Raw genomic sequence first — 20,405 nt, forward strand, 5'->3', positions numbered from 1 at the left:
GCCCAAGCAACTGTTTCACTTTCTGCAAGAAAAAAAACAGCTGTTTTTCGACACATCTTTTCTATTGCTAATCTGTTTAAGTCGAAAAACAGATGAAATTACCAATAATAATACGAATGTGCTAGAGTAGGTGTTTGATCAAATGGATTTGACTTTTACCTGACAATGATGAGGGGTCTAAAACCTCTGTGCAGTGACTCTGAGCTCCTGTTCCTGATTCCTTGACTCTCTGTCCCCATCTAGTCTTGGAGTCTATTGTTGGTTAACGCCCATGTCATGTCCTTGGATCGACACTCCGCCCTGATGCCCTGAGCCATGAAACTGCATGTGCAAAATAACCTTGAGAATGGTTCATAAAAGTGCTCCACGGAGCTAAAAGTGTCCTTTAAATGCATTGTATAGCCCCGGTGAACGGAATAAGGCGCAATCAAATGAAATAGAAAGTAAACACGCATGCTGAGTGTGTACCAGCCACATGCTTTTAGAACTTTATCTGCGCCCCCTCGGAGGGGATCCTCCCTTTCAAGCTTGCACTGCCCAGGAGATAAGCCCATTTACTGGCACCTAATTTCACCTCAGATGACCCCTGGATGTTGTGATCAACATGTTAAAATATCTTGTAGTATATGAAAAAAGAGTCCAGACACATTACACTGCATACATAAATGTAACATTTTCAGGCTTTTTATGTAATGTATTAAGTTTTTCAGCTTTTAATTGTAACTATAGCAGTCATATCAGACTCCAAATAAATGAATCAAAAATAGATATATTGACCTCAGACACAGAAGCCATGGGTTATTGCCTTCGAACTTTGATTATAATTTTCTGTCTAAAATTCAGAGTGTCTTTATTTTAATTTAAAGGAGGTTAATCTTTTTTTCGATATAACAGTATTCGGTGTAATCTTGAAAATTTGGGGTGTTATCTTTTTCAAGCAGCAAGATCTGGAACCGACCCAAATGCCATGTAGCCTATCTCGGAGGTGGGCCGGGTGCGCCCATGCCCTCTTGGATGTATAAAAGCGCGCACAGTTGGAGCTCTTCATGGCATTCAACTCCAACCCAAACAACCAACAAGATGACTTCCCTCACCGAGAAGGACAAGGCCACAGTCAAGGCCTTCTGGTCCAAAGCCGGTCCCAAGGCTGCGGAAATCGGCGCTGATGCTTTGGGCAGGTAGATATCACCCAAGACAGACTCTTGTAGACTGTATTTGATCCTCTTTTTACTTATGAACTGATATTTCTTCACCAGGATGCTGGTGGTGTATCCCCAGACTAAGACCTACTTCGCCCACTGGAGTGACACAAGCGTCGGCTCTGGCCCCGTGAAGAAGCACGGAAAAACCGTGATGGGTGGAGTTGCAGATGCTGTGGCCAAAATCGACGATTTGACTGCTGGTCTGCTGAACCTCAGCGAGCTGCACGCCTTCACCCTGCGTGTGGATCCTGCCAACTTCAAGGTATGTGTTATGGGCGATGATCAGCACCTTAACTTCTTTTTTATGTGTTAAAAAAAAAGATACAACATTTTCCCACAGTGATTAATGAGCAGTCCTAAAAAATTCTCTTCTTTTTTTTGTTAGATCCTTGCCCACAACATCCTCGTGGTCTGTGCCATTATGTTCCCTAATGACTTCACCCCTGAGGTCCATGTCTGCATGGACAAATTCCTGGCTGCCCTGGCCCGTGCCCTGGCTGAGAAGTACCGATAAACGGAAAAAAGGGATGCAGACAGCAGATGAAGGACGACAGCTTGGTCTTGAATACAGTCTGTCAGTCTAAATACATAAATAAAAGATAAAATGCAATGAAACTCTTTCTGTGGTGGTTATTCCCCGCCCTCCCTATTGGGCATGGTTAAAAATGGAGTTGTGCACAAGAGACCACAGGAATTTTTTTTAAGTAGTCTTATAGTTGGAAGACCGTTGATTGGTATGATTATTTATGTAGCCTATGCAGAGGACATACCTTAATTTGCTGAAATTAATGCAGGAGTAGCGTGATTCGATTAACACAATGATGTTTTAAACTGTATAGGCTAAGATAACTCCAGTAGTCTTCTTGCTGTGTTATTGTTTGTGACTATTAGCACAATTGTTGCCAATTTTAATATATTTTAGGAGAGCAGAGAGGTTATAAATAGTTGCACGCTGATATTCCTCATTGTTTGAATCTTCACTTGGTCCTGCATCGGGCCTTCTGCCTAAAGCAAACATTCTTGTTCTTCCATTTACTTCAGCTGGTGCTGGCTTTGATTGTTGCCGTAGAGCGATGGGTTTGCATAGACTAACTCTAGCCTATGCCTATTAGTCTCAGACGCAGAGTCTTACCTTGGCGTTTGCTATAACAGGGGTCAGGACCAGGACTTATTCCTGTGGTTTATCACATCACCTCATACAACCCCATATAGAGAAAAAAAAATCGACGCGGTGTCAAATGGGATTAAAAAACACATTACAGAAAGTTGGTACAGAGACAAAACACTAAAATTTTGCATGAAAACATTTAAAGATGAGAAAAAAAAACTTCTCCAAAATAATAAAAGAAAATATTCCCAAAGGAAAAAGTGGGACAAGGGTGAATACCAATACTAGACTCTGGAGAGGTTAACACATCTAAAACTTTTACGGACATTGTTGCTACATTCACAAAAATAAATAAATAAAAATAAATAAATGAATAAAAATCACGATGCATTTTCTTCTGAGCTGTTTAACAGCTGTTGTCAGAGCTTAATTGTCAATTTGTTTCAAATGTGGGCTATATGATGTCAATATAAGTATATTACTCAGAAAGAGTCCCGCACAACTCGGCCTTTTTTCCTCAGAGATACTCCTCATCATACAATGAATGCGCAGAAATGTGCGCTCATAGAAATGACATTCAGCGCAATAGGGGACGCGCTGTTAGTGTGTCGTGCGTGAAATAGAAGAGACCAAAATTTAAATTACCTTGATCATTTTCATAAAAATTCAAAATAAGAATTGGACATGAAAACTGGCATCGCCCAGAAACAGTTTCAGTGTAAACAAAGATAAAGTTTAATTATCTCATGGCAAAGCCTTGTCATTCGCACTGGAGCGCATTCGGGTGGGCACCCATCTGTGCATTCGGCCCAGCAGAATGAAGAGGTAATCTGCTCTAAATCACTCTTTAAACAAGTTCGATACGTCTAACAATCAAAGTACCGAAAGTTATTCCCGCATCCCACTTGGAGTTTAGTTGACATGATTTGGACAGATTTCGGGAAGATACTGCGTCTCTTTGTCCGCCTCTTGTCTCTCTGCAGAAAGCAGACCGTGTTTTAAACAAGTCACAGACTTGTACCGTAAAAGGACAAAGATGATCACACGTTCGTGTTTCCATCGACATATTACACAAATACTTGCAGTCTATACTATTTCATTGTCTCGTGGTCAAAATTGTTTTCCCCTGAATCTTTTCCGTAGTACCCCAAACAAGTAAAGCACAACTGCAAGAGCTGTCCAAATCAAATACCAGGCTAAAATTATGATCAGCCTTGAACGTGCAATAACCAACACACTTCGCATTTTGAGCAAAAAAAGTTTTTTAAGGTTTATCTGTCGGTCAAAGTAAGATAGAGACATGGATAATGTGAAATAAAAATCACAAAACTTTCAGACAGTACAGTCAGAAATGCGCCTTGGGCCAGTGTCACGCAGGCGGAACCCTTGTGCTCTCCATCATGTTCCTACCGACCACATTTCGAAGTAACACAGATAGTCACAATAGTGCATTGATGTCAATACAGCCGGGGTTTTATGACCTTTTACCGTAGATTTGGATTGTTATTAGACTAATACAGCTGTTAAATAAGAAATTAACACGAGTGACAAATGTGGACGTTAACTGTTTGGTCGTAAGTGACGTAACAGATCACGTTCGCCTCGCAGCTAACGTGAAGTTAGCAAGAATGCTAACAAGATGTTTAACCCATCAGCCGGGTTACCAGAGGACCGAAAATCCTTTTACAGCCAGTCACAACAAAGTGTGTACAAGACTGGTGATAAAACCAGTCCCATCAGCGTCATCCTGGTCAGCTCTGGCAGCAGAGGGAACAAACTCCTCTTTCGATACCCTTTTCAAAGAGTTGCTGACTGTCCGTCATCTCTCACAGGTAGGTGGAACATCTCTGTGTGGAAAGAACTTAACATAGGTTCCCCATGAACAAACAACATGTCCTTTTTGAGAAAGCATTAAAATGTGTTAAATTGTTGCACATGCTCTATGACATATTGTGATGTTTGCAAGAACGTTTCTTTGCATGAGCCCGGAAAATAACTTCAACAAAAAAGTCACGATAAGACACCAGTTGATTTCTGGCAATGAAGAGCAACTTTCAGCTGGAGAAATGTTGCAAAAGACAGGTCACTGGTTCCTTTGATTATTTTTTTCGTGAGATTGTACAAATGTTTCCTCTTATCATTTCTGTCAACAAGCGAAACAACGAAGTCCATACGCTCTGAACACCAACGGGGAGGGTCCTGAAGATCAGGATGGTGATTCAAGGTAACAAGAGAGACAGAATTACGTTTTAGCCTTCATATGGTGATGTTTACATGACAAACCTATTAACATACACTCCAGATTCCTTTATTTTGGGTAGTGAAAAAAAGGGCAATGAATGTTTATACATGCAGATTCATATTAAGAATCGTAGAATTACATCAGATATGTTTAAGTTAATCATATGTGAGAGAAAAAGAAGCTGTCACTCAGAAAATGGTATGATTCTTTTTCAGTTTTCACTAAACATTGGCTTGGGCCACTTAAAATTACTGAGTGACTTATGTAGTTTCTGAGAAGAAGGTGCTCGAGTGGACGTGCTCTACACGTTTTTTTTTTTAAACCTTGAAACTAAAAGCAGAAATACAAATGCTGTCAAGTAGAATCCCACAATGTTTTTGCTGAGCTGTTCTTAAGCCATTGAGCAGTCAGAATGTTGCAGAATTTGCAAAACCCCTTTATCCCCTCCTTGTTAACAATCTCAAGAATTGTAATATCTCTCTGACTAAAACAAGTTTGTCAGACATTGTGTAATGAGTCTAGTTTATCACTGCTGCTTCACTGTTGGTCATGGTTTTAGGATAAAAAACTTGAGTCACATGGTTTATAAGGCAGTGACAAAAGAGTTTAAAGAAACATGTGACAGTCTAGAGACACTATGTGGGGATATCACAAATGAACAGCATGAGGGCCATTTTACTCCACTTTATTACTTAACTTAACATGTCACTTTAATGCACCTCTGAAAATGGGCCAGCAAATTCAATAGGCCTCTCAAAAAATCAAATGGACAGATACAGTTTAAAAGATTTTTTAATTGACAAAATAGTGTGACATATTAAATAAATGAAATGTTTTATTTGCTTTAAGGAAAAGTTGGTTTGTTTTGAATTGGGGTTTTATAAGGTACTTGTCCATTGTAAGTGTGCCCTCAAAGGATCACGGTCAGCTTGGCCCTTCTTTTTTTTAAGAAACCAGCTGTAGAACTGACATGGAAGGAAATCCTCTGGATGTTGCAGCCGTATGAGAGCTGCTGGTTTCTTCTGTTTCACAAAGGTCCTGATGTTCCTGAGTCTTGCTTGTAACAGCAGCAACTCCCTTAAATCCTGCGTGTGGATATCTTCTGCTCTCCATTTAGCAACCATTGCTCCTTGACAGCTGGAAAGTACTGACCCCCTGGCATAAGCCTGGAACTCAATATTAACCATGATTCCTGCAGTCAAAAAGACATAGTTCCTCAAAAAGCCCCTAGTTCCTGGGTAAAGTTTCTGTTGTACAAAAGCACCTCAACATCCTTGAAGAAGTACAAAGTTCTTAGGGCTAAAATTTCCTGGTACTTCTGGTGGAAAAGCATCTTTTTATCTCTGTACTCCTCTCTTTAGGTTTACAGAGGGGTCCTGTTGTGCTCACAGAAAACAGCATGCTGCATCATTGCTGCCAGAATCACTCATTATTTAGTTCAGTTTTATTTTTGTCTCTCTCATAACCCACAGACACAAAGAGGTGGTTAGAGGGCAGAAGAACATGCACATTCAGGTGTCAACAGCTCAAGAAAATTTTCTTTTTGACGGTAAAGTGTAGTTCTGAAAATTTCCAAACAGAGCGTACACTTACTCTGACACTTACAGCTTAGATCAGGGTTTCTTAAAATTACCTTAAATTAGCTTCAGCAGAGTGCAGTCAACCCATTTGCTGTGGCTTAATGGCTTAGCTTAATGCCATTTCTTCGCCTGGTTTCTCATTAAAAGAGCTGAGCTGACCGGGATCCCTTTGGATACCTGTATTTCATTGAGGTGACACTAAAGGTCAAATATCCATGTGAAGACAGTTTTAAACATTAATAAAATAAATGCTGTGTTAGAGGAAACTGGTAATTTGCTCAAAACCAAACACAGAGCAGCATTTTCATGTCACAGTACCACATGTTTATGTCTCTGTTTGGGTTGTTTGTTTTTATGTCCATTTTTATGCATTCAGCCCAACTGTGTGTTGCATTTTCCCTTTTCGTTTGCTTTTTTTCTTCTTTTTTTATGGCCCAATTCCCATTTCAGAGAACAATCTCCACTAACTGACGAACAGTTGGTAGCAGGGTAAGACCGAATCATTCTAAACCACCTTTCCTTCGCTTAGATCACCCCTGTCTTTTTTTACTCCCTTCTCTCCTTTTTTGTGTCCTCTATGGATCCCCAACCCTGTTCTCAGTTAATTCCTTGTAAATTACCAGTTGTACATCCAGTGAATCGATACCTTGGTTAAATCTTGTTTTCACTTTTGCTTTTCTCTGTACCTGTTTGCTTTAGAAAAGAAAATATCAGTTTACAAATTAAAATTGAATTGTCATTGATTATGGTACCATTAGCATGTAAACTCAGCAGTGCAAGCTAATTCCAAAAGCAATAAAACAACACTCTTTTTAAATTGTGCAGGAGAGGTAAGTCTGTACTGTGTTTAATTTAATTTCTGGAACTTAACGCCTTGATTTTGATCCCTTTGATTGCAGCATGAGTTAATTAAGACAAACCAGCATGAGTCTTTCACGTTCTTCATTCATACAGCGACTTCACTATTTCTGCAAGGAGGCCTCTTCCTCTTTCCTCCACCAGTAGCCACACCAGTTTATTTTTGTTTTTACTCTTATCTTGAATTATATTTCAGGCAGATGCATCTGATTAACACAACACCTCTTATAGACAGGAATGTGAAGCATAAAGACAGTCAAAGCTAATTTTAATCATCCTTTGTGCTCTCTCAGCCTGCCCTGCACATGTTTCCGACTGCTGTTTGCGCTTTTCCTCTCTGAAGGTTCTCTGACATCATCCTGGCCACCATTCTGGCCACTAAATCTGACATGTGTGGAAAGAAGTTTGAACTGAAGATAGACAATGTTCGATTTGTGGGTCACCCAACTCTTCTTCAGCATCCTACCATCATACAGGTAGTTTTCGGACAATAAATGAAAGGGAACATTATTTTTCGGGCACGAGAAAAGAGAATCCATTTATACTCATTTGCATTGTAAAAGACATTATTAGAAGGGAAATCATTCAATGTACATTGATGACTAAACCATCACTGACTGTGAAAATTCCTCTCTCCATCTGTAGGGTTCAAAGACCGATCCTTCACCTAAGAGAGAAATGCCGACCATGATCTTATTTAACGTGGTGTTTGCTCTGCGGGTATGAAAAATTATACTGTTCAAACTTTAAACTTCTTTCCTTGTTGTTTTACTATTTCAATAAGTTATGCTTAAATGACCCAAACATCGTCACAATGTCATATCACTATATTCAGTATAAACATGGTAAGTTCTGAGTTGCTGAGTAAGGGTGGGATAAGTAGATTTAATATTTTGTTAATGGGAGGCATGTGTGTGAGTGATAATATTCCAGCATACTTTATCTGTGAGAGCCATGAGAGCTCAGAGGGAGGAGGGGCGACTTAAAACTGCTTAATCATGCCACCCAGTGAGGCCAGCGTGGTCCTGCCCATGCTGAGTCACTGTACTCAGAAAGCTCCAGCTGGGATGAGGTTAGAAAATGTTAGATTACATTTTGTCGATTAGATCAGCTGCTGTGGTAATGGTAAATACAGACTGCTGTTAAGAAAAAACTCAACAGGGGTCACTTCCAGTGTACAATCAGTTTTTTTTTTAACAACCAACCACTGGTTTAAGATAAAGTGTTACCCAGTTTTCTTTTTTCCCACATCGATGTGTGCTATCTGTGTCATTTCTTTCACAAATATTTATCAGAATAATAGCAAACTTTTCAATAAAACAACTTGATTAGAAGATGTTTGCCTTGCCCTGTCAACCTGCCAGGGGGGAAATCAATATTACAAAAAACCTCAAGGTCAGACTCTTCATACAGTGTCCCAAACTTGAGGCTTTACAGTGATAGGATTTACTCAGGAGTTTTTTGTTTTCCTAACGTTAGCCATAATGATTTTTGTGGCATGTTAAGTGTTAATCCTTCTCTGTCTGCTTCCCTGTCTCTAAATAAGAGCCTCAAAATCATACATATTTCTTGCATGTCTATCTAACAAACACTGCTTTAATTTTCTGTTTTGATTGGCCTCTCCAGGCAAACGCTGACCCGTCTGTCATCAGCTGCATGCACAATTTATCCCGCCGCATCGCGATAGCTCTGCAGCATGAGGAGCGCCGCTGCCAGTACCTGACCAGAGAGGCCAAACTGATGCTGGCGGTCCAGGATGAGATTACTACCATGACTGAGAGTAAGAAATGCAGAATGTTGAGACAGTGTTTTTGAATTGAGAATTATAAATTAAATTCTTTTTTTTTTTTTATTCAAGCTGATGGCACCCCTCAGTCGCCATTTCGACAAATTCTTCCCAAATGCAAACTGGCGAGGGACCTAAAAGAAGCCTATGACAGGTGTGTGATAAAGCAGATGTGCTCCTTTCCTTTCTGATATTTGTATAATTCATATAGCTGATCTAGGATGTTTGTTATTGCAGCCTGTGCACAACTGGTTTGGTGCGACTTCATGTCAACAACTGGCTTGAGGTGAGCTTCTGTTTACCGCACAAGATTCACGTGATTGGTGGCACCTATATCCCCCCTGAGGCATTGGAGCGCAGCCTCAAGGCTATAAGGTAGGTCTTGCTCCAAAGTCTAACGTTTTTTATTTGGCTGGCTGAGTAACAGAAGCGAGAGTGATGCACGCAGGACAGACGTCAATGTTTTCTGCCTTGGTTTACTTATCTGACAACACACCTATCAGCTACTCTGGACTGTAAAAGTCCTCTTACAAGTGAAAAGAGATACTCAGTTTATTTCACAAGAGTATTAGCTCATACTGGGTTTTTTGCATCTTTATATAATGAAAGTCTTTATTTGTTAGGGACTTACTCTTGAGCTGTGGCAGGTCAAGAGTGAGGGGGAAACCCCTTTGGCAGCTTTTTTCTCATGTCAAAAACTGATTAAGAGGTGCTTGTTCTTTGCATTCAGAATGTCAACATTTCTGGATGTGATACTGCCACCTCTTGGTACTTCAGCGTACTGACATCAGAGGTCTAACTGATGTCTAAACTCTCCCTTATTTAATGCATCGTTTCATCCCTCAGACCCTATCATGCCCTGCTGCTGCTGGAGAGTGAGAAGGCACTGCTGAGCCAGCTTCCTGTGGACTGCTCGCCGGCGATGGTTCGCCTCATCAAAACGTGCTCAGCAGTGAAAAACCTGCAGCAGCTCGCTCAGGATGCTGACCTGGCCTTACTGCAGGTGCATGACAATCACAGCAGCTGCACTTTAGAACAACAAGTTTCAGAATTTGTTTATAACAAATATATAGCTCATCATTTTAAGCACCTATTTTTTTGAGATAATAACATGACACTATTTTTCTTACATATGATACACGATATAAGGATCATTATCCCTTGAATTCTACAGGATCATCAGACACTCAAATGTAGAGGAATTGCTGCCAGTCAGACAAATTGAAAGCTGTTTACTGAGCCAGGTTTCTGTATTGTTGTTGCTTTATTGCCATCTAGTGGACAAAGAATGTACATTCAAGCAGACCTTAAACTGCAAACAGGTCTCTGCAGCACAAATAGTTTGAGCAGTGTTTGCTTTAATTGCAGAGTTGATGGTCATGTGAATCCTCTTGTTTCTCATTATTTAGATTAATTAACTGTGTTCAATGCAATACTTCAATTAAAGTCTAACCCAAATCAACATGCTCATTTGACAACTCTGTTGTTTTTTTTTCCCTGGTAGATTTTTCAAATTGCTGCTCACTTGGTGTATTGGGGCAAAGCGATCATCATTTACCCACTGTGTGAGAACAACGTCTACATGCTATCTCCTCACGCCAACATTAGCCTGTGAGTATTCATGATGCTGAGCCAAGAGGAGCTAGAGGCCCATAATGTTGTAGAGCTTTCACTCCACATTACTAGAGTTGAAAACATTTATACAAAGTTTTCAAATCAGATTTGAAACATTTATACATCTTAAACCCAAAATTAGTTTCTTGCCTGTTTTGAGGCCATTGTGCAGGATGAGTTTATGATGAAGTCTGAGGAGAACTTGGGCCTTCTTTCTCTTTAATTTTTTCCTGACAGATACTCACCATTGGCTGAGCAGTTTGCCCAGCAGTTTCCTGGCCATGATCTGCCCTCAGTGTTAGCCAAGTTTTCACTTCCTGTTTCACTGGCTGAGTTTAGAAACCCTCTGGAGGCTCCGGCTCAGGAGGTAAGACTATTGTAATAATTTTACACCTCCACAAATCAACACATTCATTTCTACATGAAAATAGTCCGTAAGCCCCTAAATTATATTAACCATAACTATACCTAGTAGTATGTCAGAAAGGGTTAATGAAGACGCATTCTCAGCTAAATCCTCAGTATACACAGGACTGTTGATGTAAATTTAGAGGGTGTCTTGTAAAAGCAGAACCATCTGGTGTTTCCTACGACCCATCTTGTTTTGGCAGAGCTGCTAGAGTGTTGGTGATGAATTATAAATGGCAGAGGGACATCAGCTCCAGCTCCTGCAGTCTCCATTTTTCATGAGAACAAGATCAGGGCCATGACTTTTACATTTGGCTCTATTTTTAAAGCTTAGTGGTACCTACGTCCCCTAGTTTTAGGGACATGGGTGTGTTCAGTTCACTTGTTTGTCAGCTGAGATGCTCTTCCTCTCAACCAGGCCCAGCTGATCCAGATGGTGGTATGGATGCTGCAGCGCCGCCTCCTCATCCAGCTGCACACCTACGTCTGCCTGTTGGTGCCACCCAGCGAGGAGGAGCCTGGGATGAGGGACGAAGACCTGCCGTTCGCAGCCAGAGTAGGAGGCCGCAGTCTTAGTACGCCGAGCGCTCTCAGCTTTGGTTCCCCGAGTAAGTCCTCACTCAGCTGACCTCTCGGACAAACTATTTGAGACCTAAGAATGTAAAACAACTTTTGCTTCCTTTGTGCAGCGAGCAGTGATGACATGACCCTCACCAGTCCTAGCATGGACAACTCCAGTGCAGAGTTACTGCCCAGCGGGGACTCTCCGCTCAACAAGAGGATGACAGAGACGCTGCTAGCCAGCCTGTCAGAGCACGAGAGGCAGGTTATTCTAAGCATCCCTGCTGCACAAAATCAAGAGGATCTGCGAATGTTTGCCAGGTAATAAAGCTTACAAACAAAGTTGTGCATGAGTTTGCCAAAATGTTTTGATACTTGTCCATAGACGTGCTTCAAAAAAACAGATCAAAAGTATAGTAGTAAAGTAGTATATTTCCTATATGGAGAGCAAGTAATAACATCCTGGGGCCAGTTGTTCAATGGTAATCCAATCAGATTTTTGTTATCGGATCGAATCAAATTTTGAATATGGTTTGTTTGAAAGGGAAAGAAGGATTTTGATCTCAAAATCCAATCCTAGTTTTAAACTAGATCAAACCTTCAGTTTGTGTTTAAAACTTTTCTGTATAATTTGGATACCTTTGATCCAAAAAAGGGGATTATCCTGATCCCAACAGGGACTAGTATTTCAAAGTAGATTTCAGGGAGAAAATGAAGTAAAACTTTAAAATTAGTCCAATTATATATATATTTTTTGTCATTTAGTGTATTTTCTTTTGTTATTTGGCACTTGGCCTGTTTAACCATTACTTTAACATAAAGTAGGCGTAGGCTACTGACGCCTGAGATCCCCTGAGATGACGCCTTAGTAAAGTAAACTAAGAATAAAATAAAAAATGATCTTATCCCTATGAAATAATTCCCCAAACAGATTTTTATAACAAACAAAAAAAAAATATATTTTTCTGTCATTCATCACTTTTTATTAACTTCTAAGTCAACCATCATCAGAGATAAACTCATCAAAATAATTTCTAACAATTGCATCCCTTACTACACGTCCAGTCCGTCATTCTGACAGAAGGCCAGAGGTTGGTCTGGTTCTTCAACAGGCTCAGGTGCATCAGAAACGTCATCACAGAGAGAGATTCCCTTGATTGTAAATGTTGTGCAGGACAATACATGCAAGTATTATGTGCATTATGTTTTATCCTGAAAATCCTTTTTTTTATTGAGTATTTTGGTCATTTTTTTAAATTCAACATGTTTTCAAAATATCCACAACGCAAAAACAAATATGTATTTTTTTCTTCTTGTGGAGGGCTCATAAAAGAAATGAATAATGGAAGTGGATGTATGGATGATTTTTGTGTTTTGTCTCAAAATAAGAAACACTTAAAGTAAGTCTGTTCTTTACATAGCTAGCAGCCCACATTGTGATACTTTGTCCCATTTAGAGCGCTGGTGATCCTGATTTGGTAATCTTGAAAACTGCGTATCCGGATCAGGATGATCCAATCCAACGTTACTTTGAAAAAACAGCATAAAATAAGAAAGGTTACCTGATCCTGGATAGCAGAAAATTGAATTTCCAAATCTGGATCGCTTTACAAATCATTTGAGCGACTGGCCCCTGAAGATTAAAATATTGGTCCGATTTCCCAATGAGAAAAGCAACCAACAATCAAGAACACAACAGAAGCAGAAGCAGGAAGTGATGACTGGTAAATCATATGATAGGTTTCATTTTTTGTTTGAAAACACTCCAACAAAAAACAAGTGTTAGTGATACTCTAAGAGTTGTAGCTATAATTTTTCTTTTTCACCATCTAACCATGTAACGAAAGAAATGTCTGTTTAATAGATAACTGTTTGTTTGTGGTATGCCATGCAGCTAGCATAACACACAGGGATGCAGGAAGTTAGCTGGAGACTGTGTGTTGTCAGCACATAAGAGTTTTGCAGATGAATGGATGACATTTCTCAGCTCTCATGTGCTTTTTTTTTCTGCATGCATCACACTGTTATAATTCACCACGCATCATCCCTCAGTCCTCGTGCTGATACTGCAAACCCTGACGAGTTTTTATGAGCCAATGTTTCCCAGTCATCTCCAATAAACTTTCACAGCTGCTGATGTCACAAAGTCTTTAGGCGCCTTAGCATCAATGTTGGTGACTCGTGATGTTATAAGTCACTGTAAATGCCATCTTAGTGGTAAATAGGGAGATAAATAGGCATTGTTTGGGAAAACAATGTGGTTCTAATTGCATCTATAGAATGCTGTACGTTGTAATTAGAAATATCAGCTGGTGAATCGAGATAATTTTCCAGCTGATGTGCTCATGCTGAAAATAGAAAATGCTTAGATAGAGTGGCAATTTAGCAATCAGCGCACAGAAATGAAAAGTGTCCTCACAGCCAGAAAAATGCATCTCATAGTTGATTAAAACGACTAATGACTTGGAATAACCCTCGCTCTCGTCTCATTTTTCTGCCTGTTATGTTCCAGGCTGCTCCACTATTTCCGAGGACATCACCACCTGGAAGAGATTATGTACAATGAAAACATGAGACGCTCGCAGCTCAAGACTCTGTTAGACAAGTTCCGCAGTGTCCTTGTGGTGACCAACCACGAGGATCCCATTATTTCAATCTTCCAGTCACCCATGGAGTAGCTGCACAGCGGCAGAGAAGCTCTCAGCTAATGGAGGAGACGTGGGTTTGAAAGCGGTTGAAAGCCTGCTGTTCTCGCAGCTAGGTGCTGTTAGCCAACAAAATAAGTGACACATTAATTGTCTTAATGTGTGCTAAGTGAAGGAAGGAGCCTTCTTTTATGAGCCTTTGTTTACAGTATTAAATTATTTTGTACATACCAACGCCTCAAGTGTTTATTCTGAAGCATGAAAGGATTTGTGTTTAATTCCTCACTTCCTGTCCCAGATGTGCGAGATCATCTCAGAGGGGCACGCTGGGTAATGATATTTCCAGACCTTTAGCTACCTCTCCTCAGTAATCCCAGAGGTGGGGAGAGAAAGATGGCAAGAAAAGGACGGACTCTGATCATCAGACAGGCCATTTGAGCTCAGAGAAAAGGAGAGCTCCAGACATCTGTGAAATCACTGAGAGGGGAAGACTCCTGAGTGAACAAAGGTATGTTTCTGAAATGATTTTTTAAAGGGTGCTGATAAATTAAAGCTTCAGAGAGGAATTTAATGCTGTTTATGCAACAAACTGAAAATACTGATGCCTCAATTTTACTGACAGAATAAAAGTAGACCACCACCAAAAAGTTTGATCATTTCAATGTTTTTTTTATTTTTTTGTCTACAGACAGGTATTTGATAAAGCCTTGAATAGCGCTGCTTTTACTATGTCAAAATAATACGTTTACAAATGGATGAGAAACATTTTATTTCATTTTGGGTTTTTCCTATTTTGGTGTACAAAACTGTTAAAAATATGATATTTTAAGACAATTTAATTAGTTTGAGGAGTAACCCAATCCAGCTGAACACACAGATTCATTTTTCAAACCCCAGCTGAAGAGTGAAGCTCTCAAAGGAAACAGATGGCAAAATATTTTCAGTTGTATTCCTGCGAAGTCCTTGTGACATTGTGCTGTCCGGTGCCAGACTGTACATCTGAAGAACCCAAATTGCTCATTACTTTTCCAGACAGAGATTCTCTTTCTGCCTCTTTATTCCTTATGCTAACACAGGGATGGCCGCGAAGATAAAACCGCCACGGCTTCTTGGCCCACTCTCCATGGGACTCAATCCCAACGCGTGGTGCCGATACAATATCACTGTTTTGTGCCAGATCACTCTTTGAGTCCCTCTCCAGCCACACCTCTGGATCTGAGGCCAGGTCTCGACGGTCAAAACAGCGGGGTATATTCAGAGCCTGGCACAGCTTTGAAGGCCCGTTGCAGAGCTCTTTGTCCTTCAGTTGCGGGGCTCCCTCTTTGCGCCTGGCTGCTCTCAGCTGCCTCATGATGGGCTGACCCTGCAGGGGCTCCAGGGAGCGCAGCAGCACAGCGGCACCCTCCCCTGAGAAAATAGGACACAATTTGCATCAGGCAACAAAGCTGGACTCTGTCTCTTTCCTTCCACTATCTACTCAATGATAATCCAAAACAAACACACGTATACATCTTTGACAGGTGTGTTTTTTTTACCTTCACTGGACACATTCATACAGAGGTACATGCCATAGATTGGGTACACATAGATTGTGCCTGGCTTCATGAACATAGCTGTGTTTCTTTCAGTGCGTTTGCCTCCAGCTGAGTGTGAGGCTTTGTCTTCTCCTCCAAGGTAGGCTTCAGTTTCCACAATCCTCCCTCGCAGCTCAGTGCCATCTGCACAGGTGCGCACCAACACCTGCAGGATCAATGCACCAGACAGAAGCAAATTAATTGGCCACTATTTTCTTGATGGATGAGCCTATTCAAACGGAATATGTCCATGTTGTGAGCGGTCAATAACCCACGTGTCTGTACAATAAAAAAAACATTTTATGATTTCAGAAGAGGCACTTTTAACTCTAATCAGGTGTGAAATGAGGTGAGATGGCAGCAGCTGTACCTTGCCCAGGAATGCTTTGGCCAAAGTGATGCACGGTTGTTTGAAAAACTCCTCTCCCAGCCTGAGCTGCTCGCCAGTCTTCGGGGTAAAATAGCGGCTTTGCTCTGCCTCGTCACTTTCACAATGAATGAGCTTTTTCGGAGTTGATTCCTTCCCGTTTTCACGTTTGTTTACATCGAGTTTTGATGCTGCTGCTGTCAGTGCTACCATCTTTCTTTTCCTCCCCGTCATTATGAAACACGCACGATATAAAATTAAAAACACAGTAACGTCAATGGACTATTTTCTTTAATTATTTAATAAAAAATTACTGTATATGTAAAACAGTTATTAATGTAGTTCAATCAGAGGCTAACCACGCTAAAGCTACAATCCAGGAAGTGAGAAACCGGTTTATATCTCTTAAAGGGACCGCGCACCCTGCCTGCCTGCAGCTGCAGTTTGAGGCTACCATGAACCAAACAGAACCATATCAATATCCTACTTTTACTTTTACATAAGGAAAAATATGTTTTTTTTATGGCTGATGAAGAAGAAATTAGTGTGTGCGTGCGTGATTTTTTTTTTTTTTTTTTTTTTTTTTAGATGTACACTAACTTAAATAACATTCAGTTTTTTCCCCATGAATTGAATTATTTTGTAATAATGTCTTTCTTCTTTATGAAACATGTGACATATTTCTTATAAAGTGCTCACAAATAACTTTGCAGTCCCTGGTTGAACCTTTCTTCCTGCTCTTAGGTTTAAACCTCCCAAACAGTGACCTTTTCCTGCTGCTCTCTTATCATTTCAGCCTTGTTTGAAAACAGGTCTGCTCTAATAAGAGGTTATAAATAGGGTTGGTGTGCTAACGTCTGCTTGTGTCCAGGAAGTGGATGGCGCCTGTTTTGCCCAAGGCAGGGACTGTGGGTCCATGTGGCTTTCTGGAAGACTAACACTGTGTGACATGGTGCCATGCAACTGCCTCCAGCTTTATCTGGGAAGTGTAAGTCTGTTTTAAACACAAAACACAAATATAAAGTTGTATAGTGAATTGATTAATGTATTGAGGGCAAATTAATAAACATCTAATATCAATTTAAGGTGCAGTGTGAAGTAATTAAAAGCCTTTAGCAAAACAGACACAGTAGAAATTCATCTGAATGATGAAATCAACAAACTGTCCATCTTTAATTCACATTTCTTCTAAAAAAAAATTGAGCATAGCTTTGTAAAAATGGGCTACTTTGGAGAGCCAGTGCTGCTTCATACCTGAATTATGTATGATGTTGCTTTTATTCCTTTTCTTTTTTTTTTTTTTTTTCCTTTTTACACATTTATATATATTTATCTTACTGTACCCTGTCTGTTTAATACATTTTTAACCACTACCTGGAATGGTTAAATATTTTGTGGTGTTGCTAGGTTTCTCTTGAAAAAACTCAAGTCTCAAGGGTCTCCCTGAGTAATTAAAAGTTAAAGAAACACACATTTCAAGCCAGTAGCTTAAATAAAATTCAAATTACTGGTACTTTACTTGGCTTTACATTTTAAAACTAATACATAAAATGCAGTGACATCAAAATTTAATGTAATATTCAGTGCCAGAAACAAAATGTTCTTTTTTAGACAGGGTAGAAATGGGAAAAACAGCTTTGAGAACAACAACAAAAAAGCACAAAGGAAGGCTTACAGTGTTTAATTTTTAATTTATGCCTGAGACCTTTTTTTTTCTTGGTGTTTTAAAACTGTACCTGTTTTGCCTGAATAAAATATAAAAGTGTGTCTCATAAACAAGTGCATCTTGCCTAAAAGCAGGGGCATGCCCAAGAGGGGGCAAGGGGTGGCACAGCCCCCCTGTACTTTGAAATTTAGAAGCAAACTCCTGCATGCAATTAAAAATAAGCTTTGAAGATTTTCATGCTGCCACTCAGCTGGCTACTTTTTGGAGCTAAAAACTCACACATCTTGAATATTAGTAGTTGAAGAAGATGTGATTAGTGGTGACAGAAAGGGTAAATAAATATATTTTATTTGTGTGTGTGTGTGCTCAGGAGAAAAAAACCCCTGACTGCATGGGTACAGAAAATATTGTCTGAATGGCTTGCTTATTTACTCTTAAGTTTTCTATATAACGACTAATTTTAGTTTATGAAAAAAAAGACTGTCCTCCACAGAGGTTAAGGGCTGTTTCCTTGGCCCAGTCTTACATTTGGAGAGGTGCTAGAGAGCAGTGTATAGTGTGTTTGTGCACAGACATTTTGCACTGCAGAAACAAGTGATTGCACTCATTATTATTGAGGATAAGTGTTTTTATTACATCAATGAAAAGTTCCCCTTTTGAAATATTTTTCTTGATTTATTGGATTTCATTGCTTCCTCTCTTGTTTTTCCTTCATATCTTTATTCAAACATTAGTCTCAGTGCTTGTTTGCAGAAGGTGGTATCATCATGTTGGTGTAGAATCACAGTGGATGCATTTCTAATTAAACCAGCTGTGTAGATATGTTACACACAGACCTTAGCTGACTTTTTTGATCCAGGATACAGTCCAGATAGAAATCTGCTGAGCTTGTTGCGTAAAAGAGTCCTGCCGTTGGCTGTTGACTTTGTCATGGCTGCTGGTCCAGCGAAGGCCATTGTTTACTTTGACCGTGTTTCCACTGAATGTCAGCAGTGATGGGGAGCTCTGGGCCGGGGCAGCTTTCTTTGTTACCGCCTCTGATAATCTTAGCAGCCACAGCTTGGCTTCAGTTATGCATTCTGGATCACTTTCAACTTCAGCAGGCAGCAGGCAGTGATAGTGAAGCTGAGCAGGGACCGGGGACTTGTCTGTTGTGTGCAGATGGACGAGCAGAATGCAGAGTCTTACTACACCATGAGTCACACAATCCTTTGCAGGAGAGGGGGTTGATCTTCAGGGTACGACATCTGGTCATTGTGAAGTTTTAAGACAGAGAGGTAGATCTAATATTGATTTTTCTTTGTTATAATGTAATAAAGTCATGAACAGCATCAAACCTTCCAAACGAAAAATGACACACTCTACAACTGAGCTACAGCCACCCTCTGTATCAGTCTATTAATATGTAGCAGTGTAGTGTATATAGTTTCGATTCCACAACTCTGATATTGCTATCTCTGGTTTATATCTGGGTATGTAAAACAATAACATCCAGCACATTCATTCTCACAGCAGAAAACACAAACTTTTCTGCTCCTCCACAAACTCACACAGGGATAGACACTTCAGTTTCCAGTGAGTGGCAGCACCTGGTAGACATCAGCATTTTCCGAGTTTGATGGGATTAATTATTTATTGATGACTATTAATGATTTATGAGTCTGTGCAGGTGGCTGAATTCTCACTGGGAGGGGGAAGCTTAGAGGATTAGCTCACACCTGCAGCACAGACACATGCTTATGGAGACATCTGGCCCAAAAAATTTGACTTGCAAACAAATTTCACGTGTACCTGTATTTTTAACTGCTCATTACATCTACTTGTTTTTTGCATTATTTGCAAAACATGATGCAACTTGTGCACTTGGTTTTGCAAATTTTCTGTGGAATCTCCTCTTCATACCTACCGTACAAAGTGTGTGTGATGAACCCTTAAATTGTAGCATCAGTTTCAAGGCCTCAACGTGAGGCCCAATAACAGTTTGTGAGCCGTTTTTAGTGGATCATTAAAGGAGAAAAACTGGGGCCTCCAGCTGTTTGGATTGTTGATTGAGCCTGCTGCAATCTCCCACTCCCCCCCCTGACCTTTCCCTGTCTGCTCTGATAACAGCTTCCTTGTCTCATCTCACACCTGTGGCTCTCACAGGGAACTAGCTAGAGTCAGGCAGGCAGGCAGAGAGAGATCTGTCGGCAGGATCTTGCAAAAAACTGAGGAGTTTGCATCTTAGCAAATGTTTTCTACTCTATTTGAGTCCTTCAACGCCTCATATCTAGCATCTTTTTGTTTCCCTCTTGTAAAAATGATAACCTCTTGACCGTTCCTGTTGGTTAAAAAAGGGGAAACAGTTTGACGATGCCCTCCTGGTTAGACATTAGCCTTGCACTCAGCCCTTTTATCTGCATCTGATTGATGAGCCTTCAGGGGGCATTGAGTGCTCCCACAGGTCCTACGTTGCTTCCTAATTGCTGCCTTTGCCCTGGCTTTAACCCTCCTGGGGGAAACTTTGTCATTAATTACCACAACTTCATGGTAAATCAATCAGAGAGCCTCGGCAGGCCTGTAAACACTCCTTACAAAGCTGAACATGTGTAGAAAAGAGGTGGTACTAGCCTATAAAGTCACTCCCGTGGTGGAAATCTCTTCATGTTTAGAAACAGGTTTGTCTCTGTTTGCACTGTGGCAGACCTGTGGGTGAAAGATGATGTGAGAGGAAGCTATTGCCTTTCATACAGTCGGTAACGTGAGCTGGTTTGTGTACGGTGTATTCTTGAGATTGCAATTACATTTGAAATCA

General features: G+C 40.3%; 3 protein-coding genes across 4 annotated transcripts; 2 read left to right on the forward strand and 1 right to left on the reverse strand.

Annotated features, from left to right (window-relative positions):
- The first annotated feature begins 1,019 nt into the window (after positions 1-1,019).
- LOC141809719 (hemoglobin embryonic subunit alpha-like) lies at positions 1,020-1,817 on the forward strand. Its single transcript, XM_074696883.1, has 3 exons — positions 1,020-1,178; positions 1,257-1,464; positions 1,588-1,817. Exons 1-3 carry the CDS (start codon positions 1,081-1,083, stop codon positions 1,714-1,716), a joined length of 435 nt encoding a protein of 144 aa, XP_074552984.1. The 5' UTR covers positions 1,020-1,080; the 3' UTR covers positions 1,717-1,817.
- A 1,894-nt stretch (positions 1,818-3,711) lies between these two features.
- Positions 3,712-14,546, forward strand: nprl3 (NPR3-like, GATOR1 complex subunit). Of its 2 annotated transcripts, XM_074697559.1 has the most exons (14): positions 3,712-4,142; positions 4,465-4,534; positions 6,583-6,621; positions 7,334-7,466; positions 7,636-7,710; positions 8,617-8,770; positions 8,849-8,930; positions 9,014-9,151; positions 9,623-9,779; positions 10,281-10,387; positions 10,628-10,757; positions 11,217-11,406; positions 11,488-11,680; positions 13,872-14,546. In XM_074697559.1, the coding sequence occupies exons 1-14, from the start codon at positions 3,950-3,952 to the stop codon at positions 14,035-14,037; spliced, it is 1,827 nt and encodes a 608-aa protein (XP_074553660.1). In that variant the 5' UTR covers positions 3,712-3,949; the 3' UTR covers positions 14,038-14,546. The 2 variants fall into 2 exon arrangements, with proteins under 2 accessions (XP_074553660.1, XP_074553661.1); XM_074697560.1 differs by lacking the exon at positions 6,583-6,621 and having other exon boundaries at positions 13,872-14,545.
- A 156-nt stretch (positions 14,547-14,702) lies between these two features.
- On the reverse strand, positions 14,703-16,371 carry mpg (N-methylpurine DNA glycosylase). The gene is made up of 3 exons (XM_074696983.1): positions 15,949-16,371; positions 15,540-15,744; positions 14,703-15,411 (listed from the first exon to the last, which is right to left on the reverse strand). Exons 1-3 carry the CDS (start codon positions 16,177-16,179, stop codon positions 14,945-14,947), a joined length of 903 nt encoding a protein of 300 aa, XP_074553084.1. The 5' UTR covers positions 16,180-16,371; the 3' UTR covers positions 14,703-14,944.
- Positions 16,372-20,405: the final 4,034 nt, after the last annotated feature.

The sequence above is a fragment of the Halichoeres trimaculatus genome, unplaced genomic scaffold, assembly GCF_033239565.1.
Source record: "Halichoeres trimaculatus isolate MK-OKI-2021-1 unplaced genomic scaffold, fHalTri1.1 fHalTri1_scaffold_20, whole genome shotgun sequence".
NCBI lineage: Eukaryota > Metazoa > Chordata > Actinopteri > Labriformes > Labridae > Halichoeres > Halichoeres trimaculatus.

Bases quoted from the DNA above. Each gene is read 5' to 3' on its own strand.
- LOC141809719 (XM_074696883.1), top strand. From the start codon at position 1,081: ATGACTTCCCTCACCGAGAAGGACAAGGCCACAGTCAAGGCCTTCTGG. The intron at 1,179-1,256 runs GTAGATATCACC...TTTCTTCACCAG, and splicing joins GGCGCTGATGCTTTGGGCAG to GATGCTGGTGGTGTATCCCC. The intron at 1,465-1,587 runs GTATGTGTTATG...TTTTTTTGTTAG, and splicing joins TGGATCCTGCCAACTTCAAG to ATCCTTGCCCACAACATCCT.
- mpg (XM_074696983.1), bottom strand. From the start codon at position 16,179: ATGACGGGGAGGAAAAGAAAGATGGTAGCACTGACAGCAGCAGCATCA. The intron at 15,745-15,948 runs GTACAGCTGCTG...TTGATCCTGCAG, and splicing joins CCAAAGCATTCCTGGGCAAG to GTGTTGGTGCGCACCTGTGC. The intron at 15,412-15,539 runs GTAAAAAAAACA...CTATTTTCTCAG, and splicing joins TATGAATGTGTCCAGTGAAG to GGGAGGGTGCCGCTGTGCTG.
- nprl3 (XM_074697559.1), top strand. From the start codon at position 3,950: ATGTTTAACCCATCAGCCGGGTTACCAGAGGACCGAAAATCCTTTTAC. The intron at 7,467-7,635 runs GTAGTTTTCGGA...CTCCATCTGTAG, and splicing joins AGCATCCTACCATCATACAG to GGTTCAAAGACCGATCCTTC. The intron at 11,407-11,487 runs GTAAGTCCTCAC...TCCTTTGTGCAG, and splicing joins TCTCAGCTTTGGTTCCCCGA to CGAGCAGTGATGACATGACC.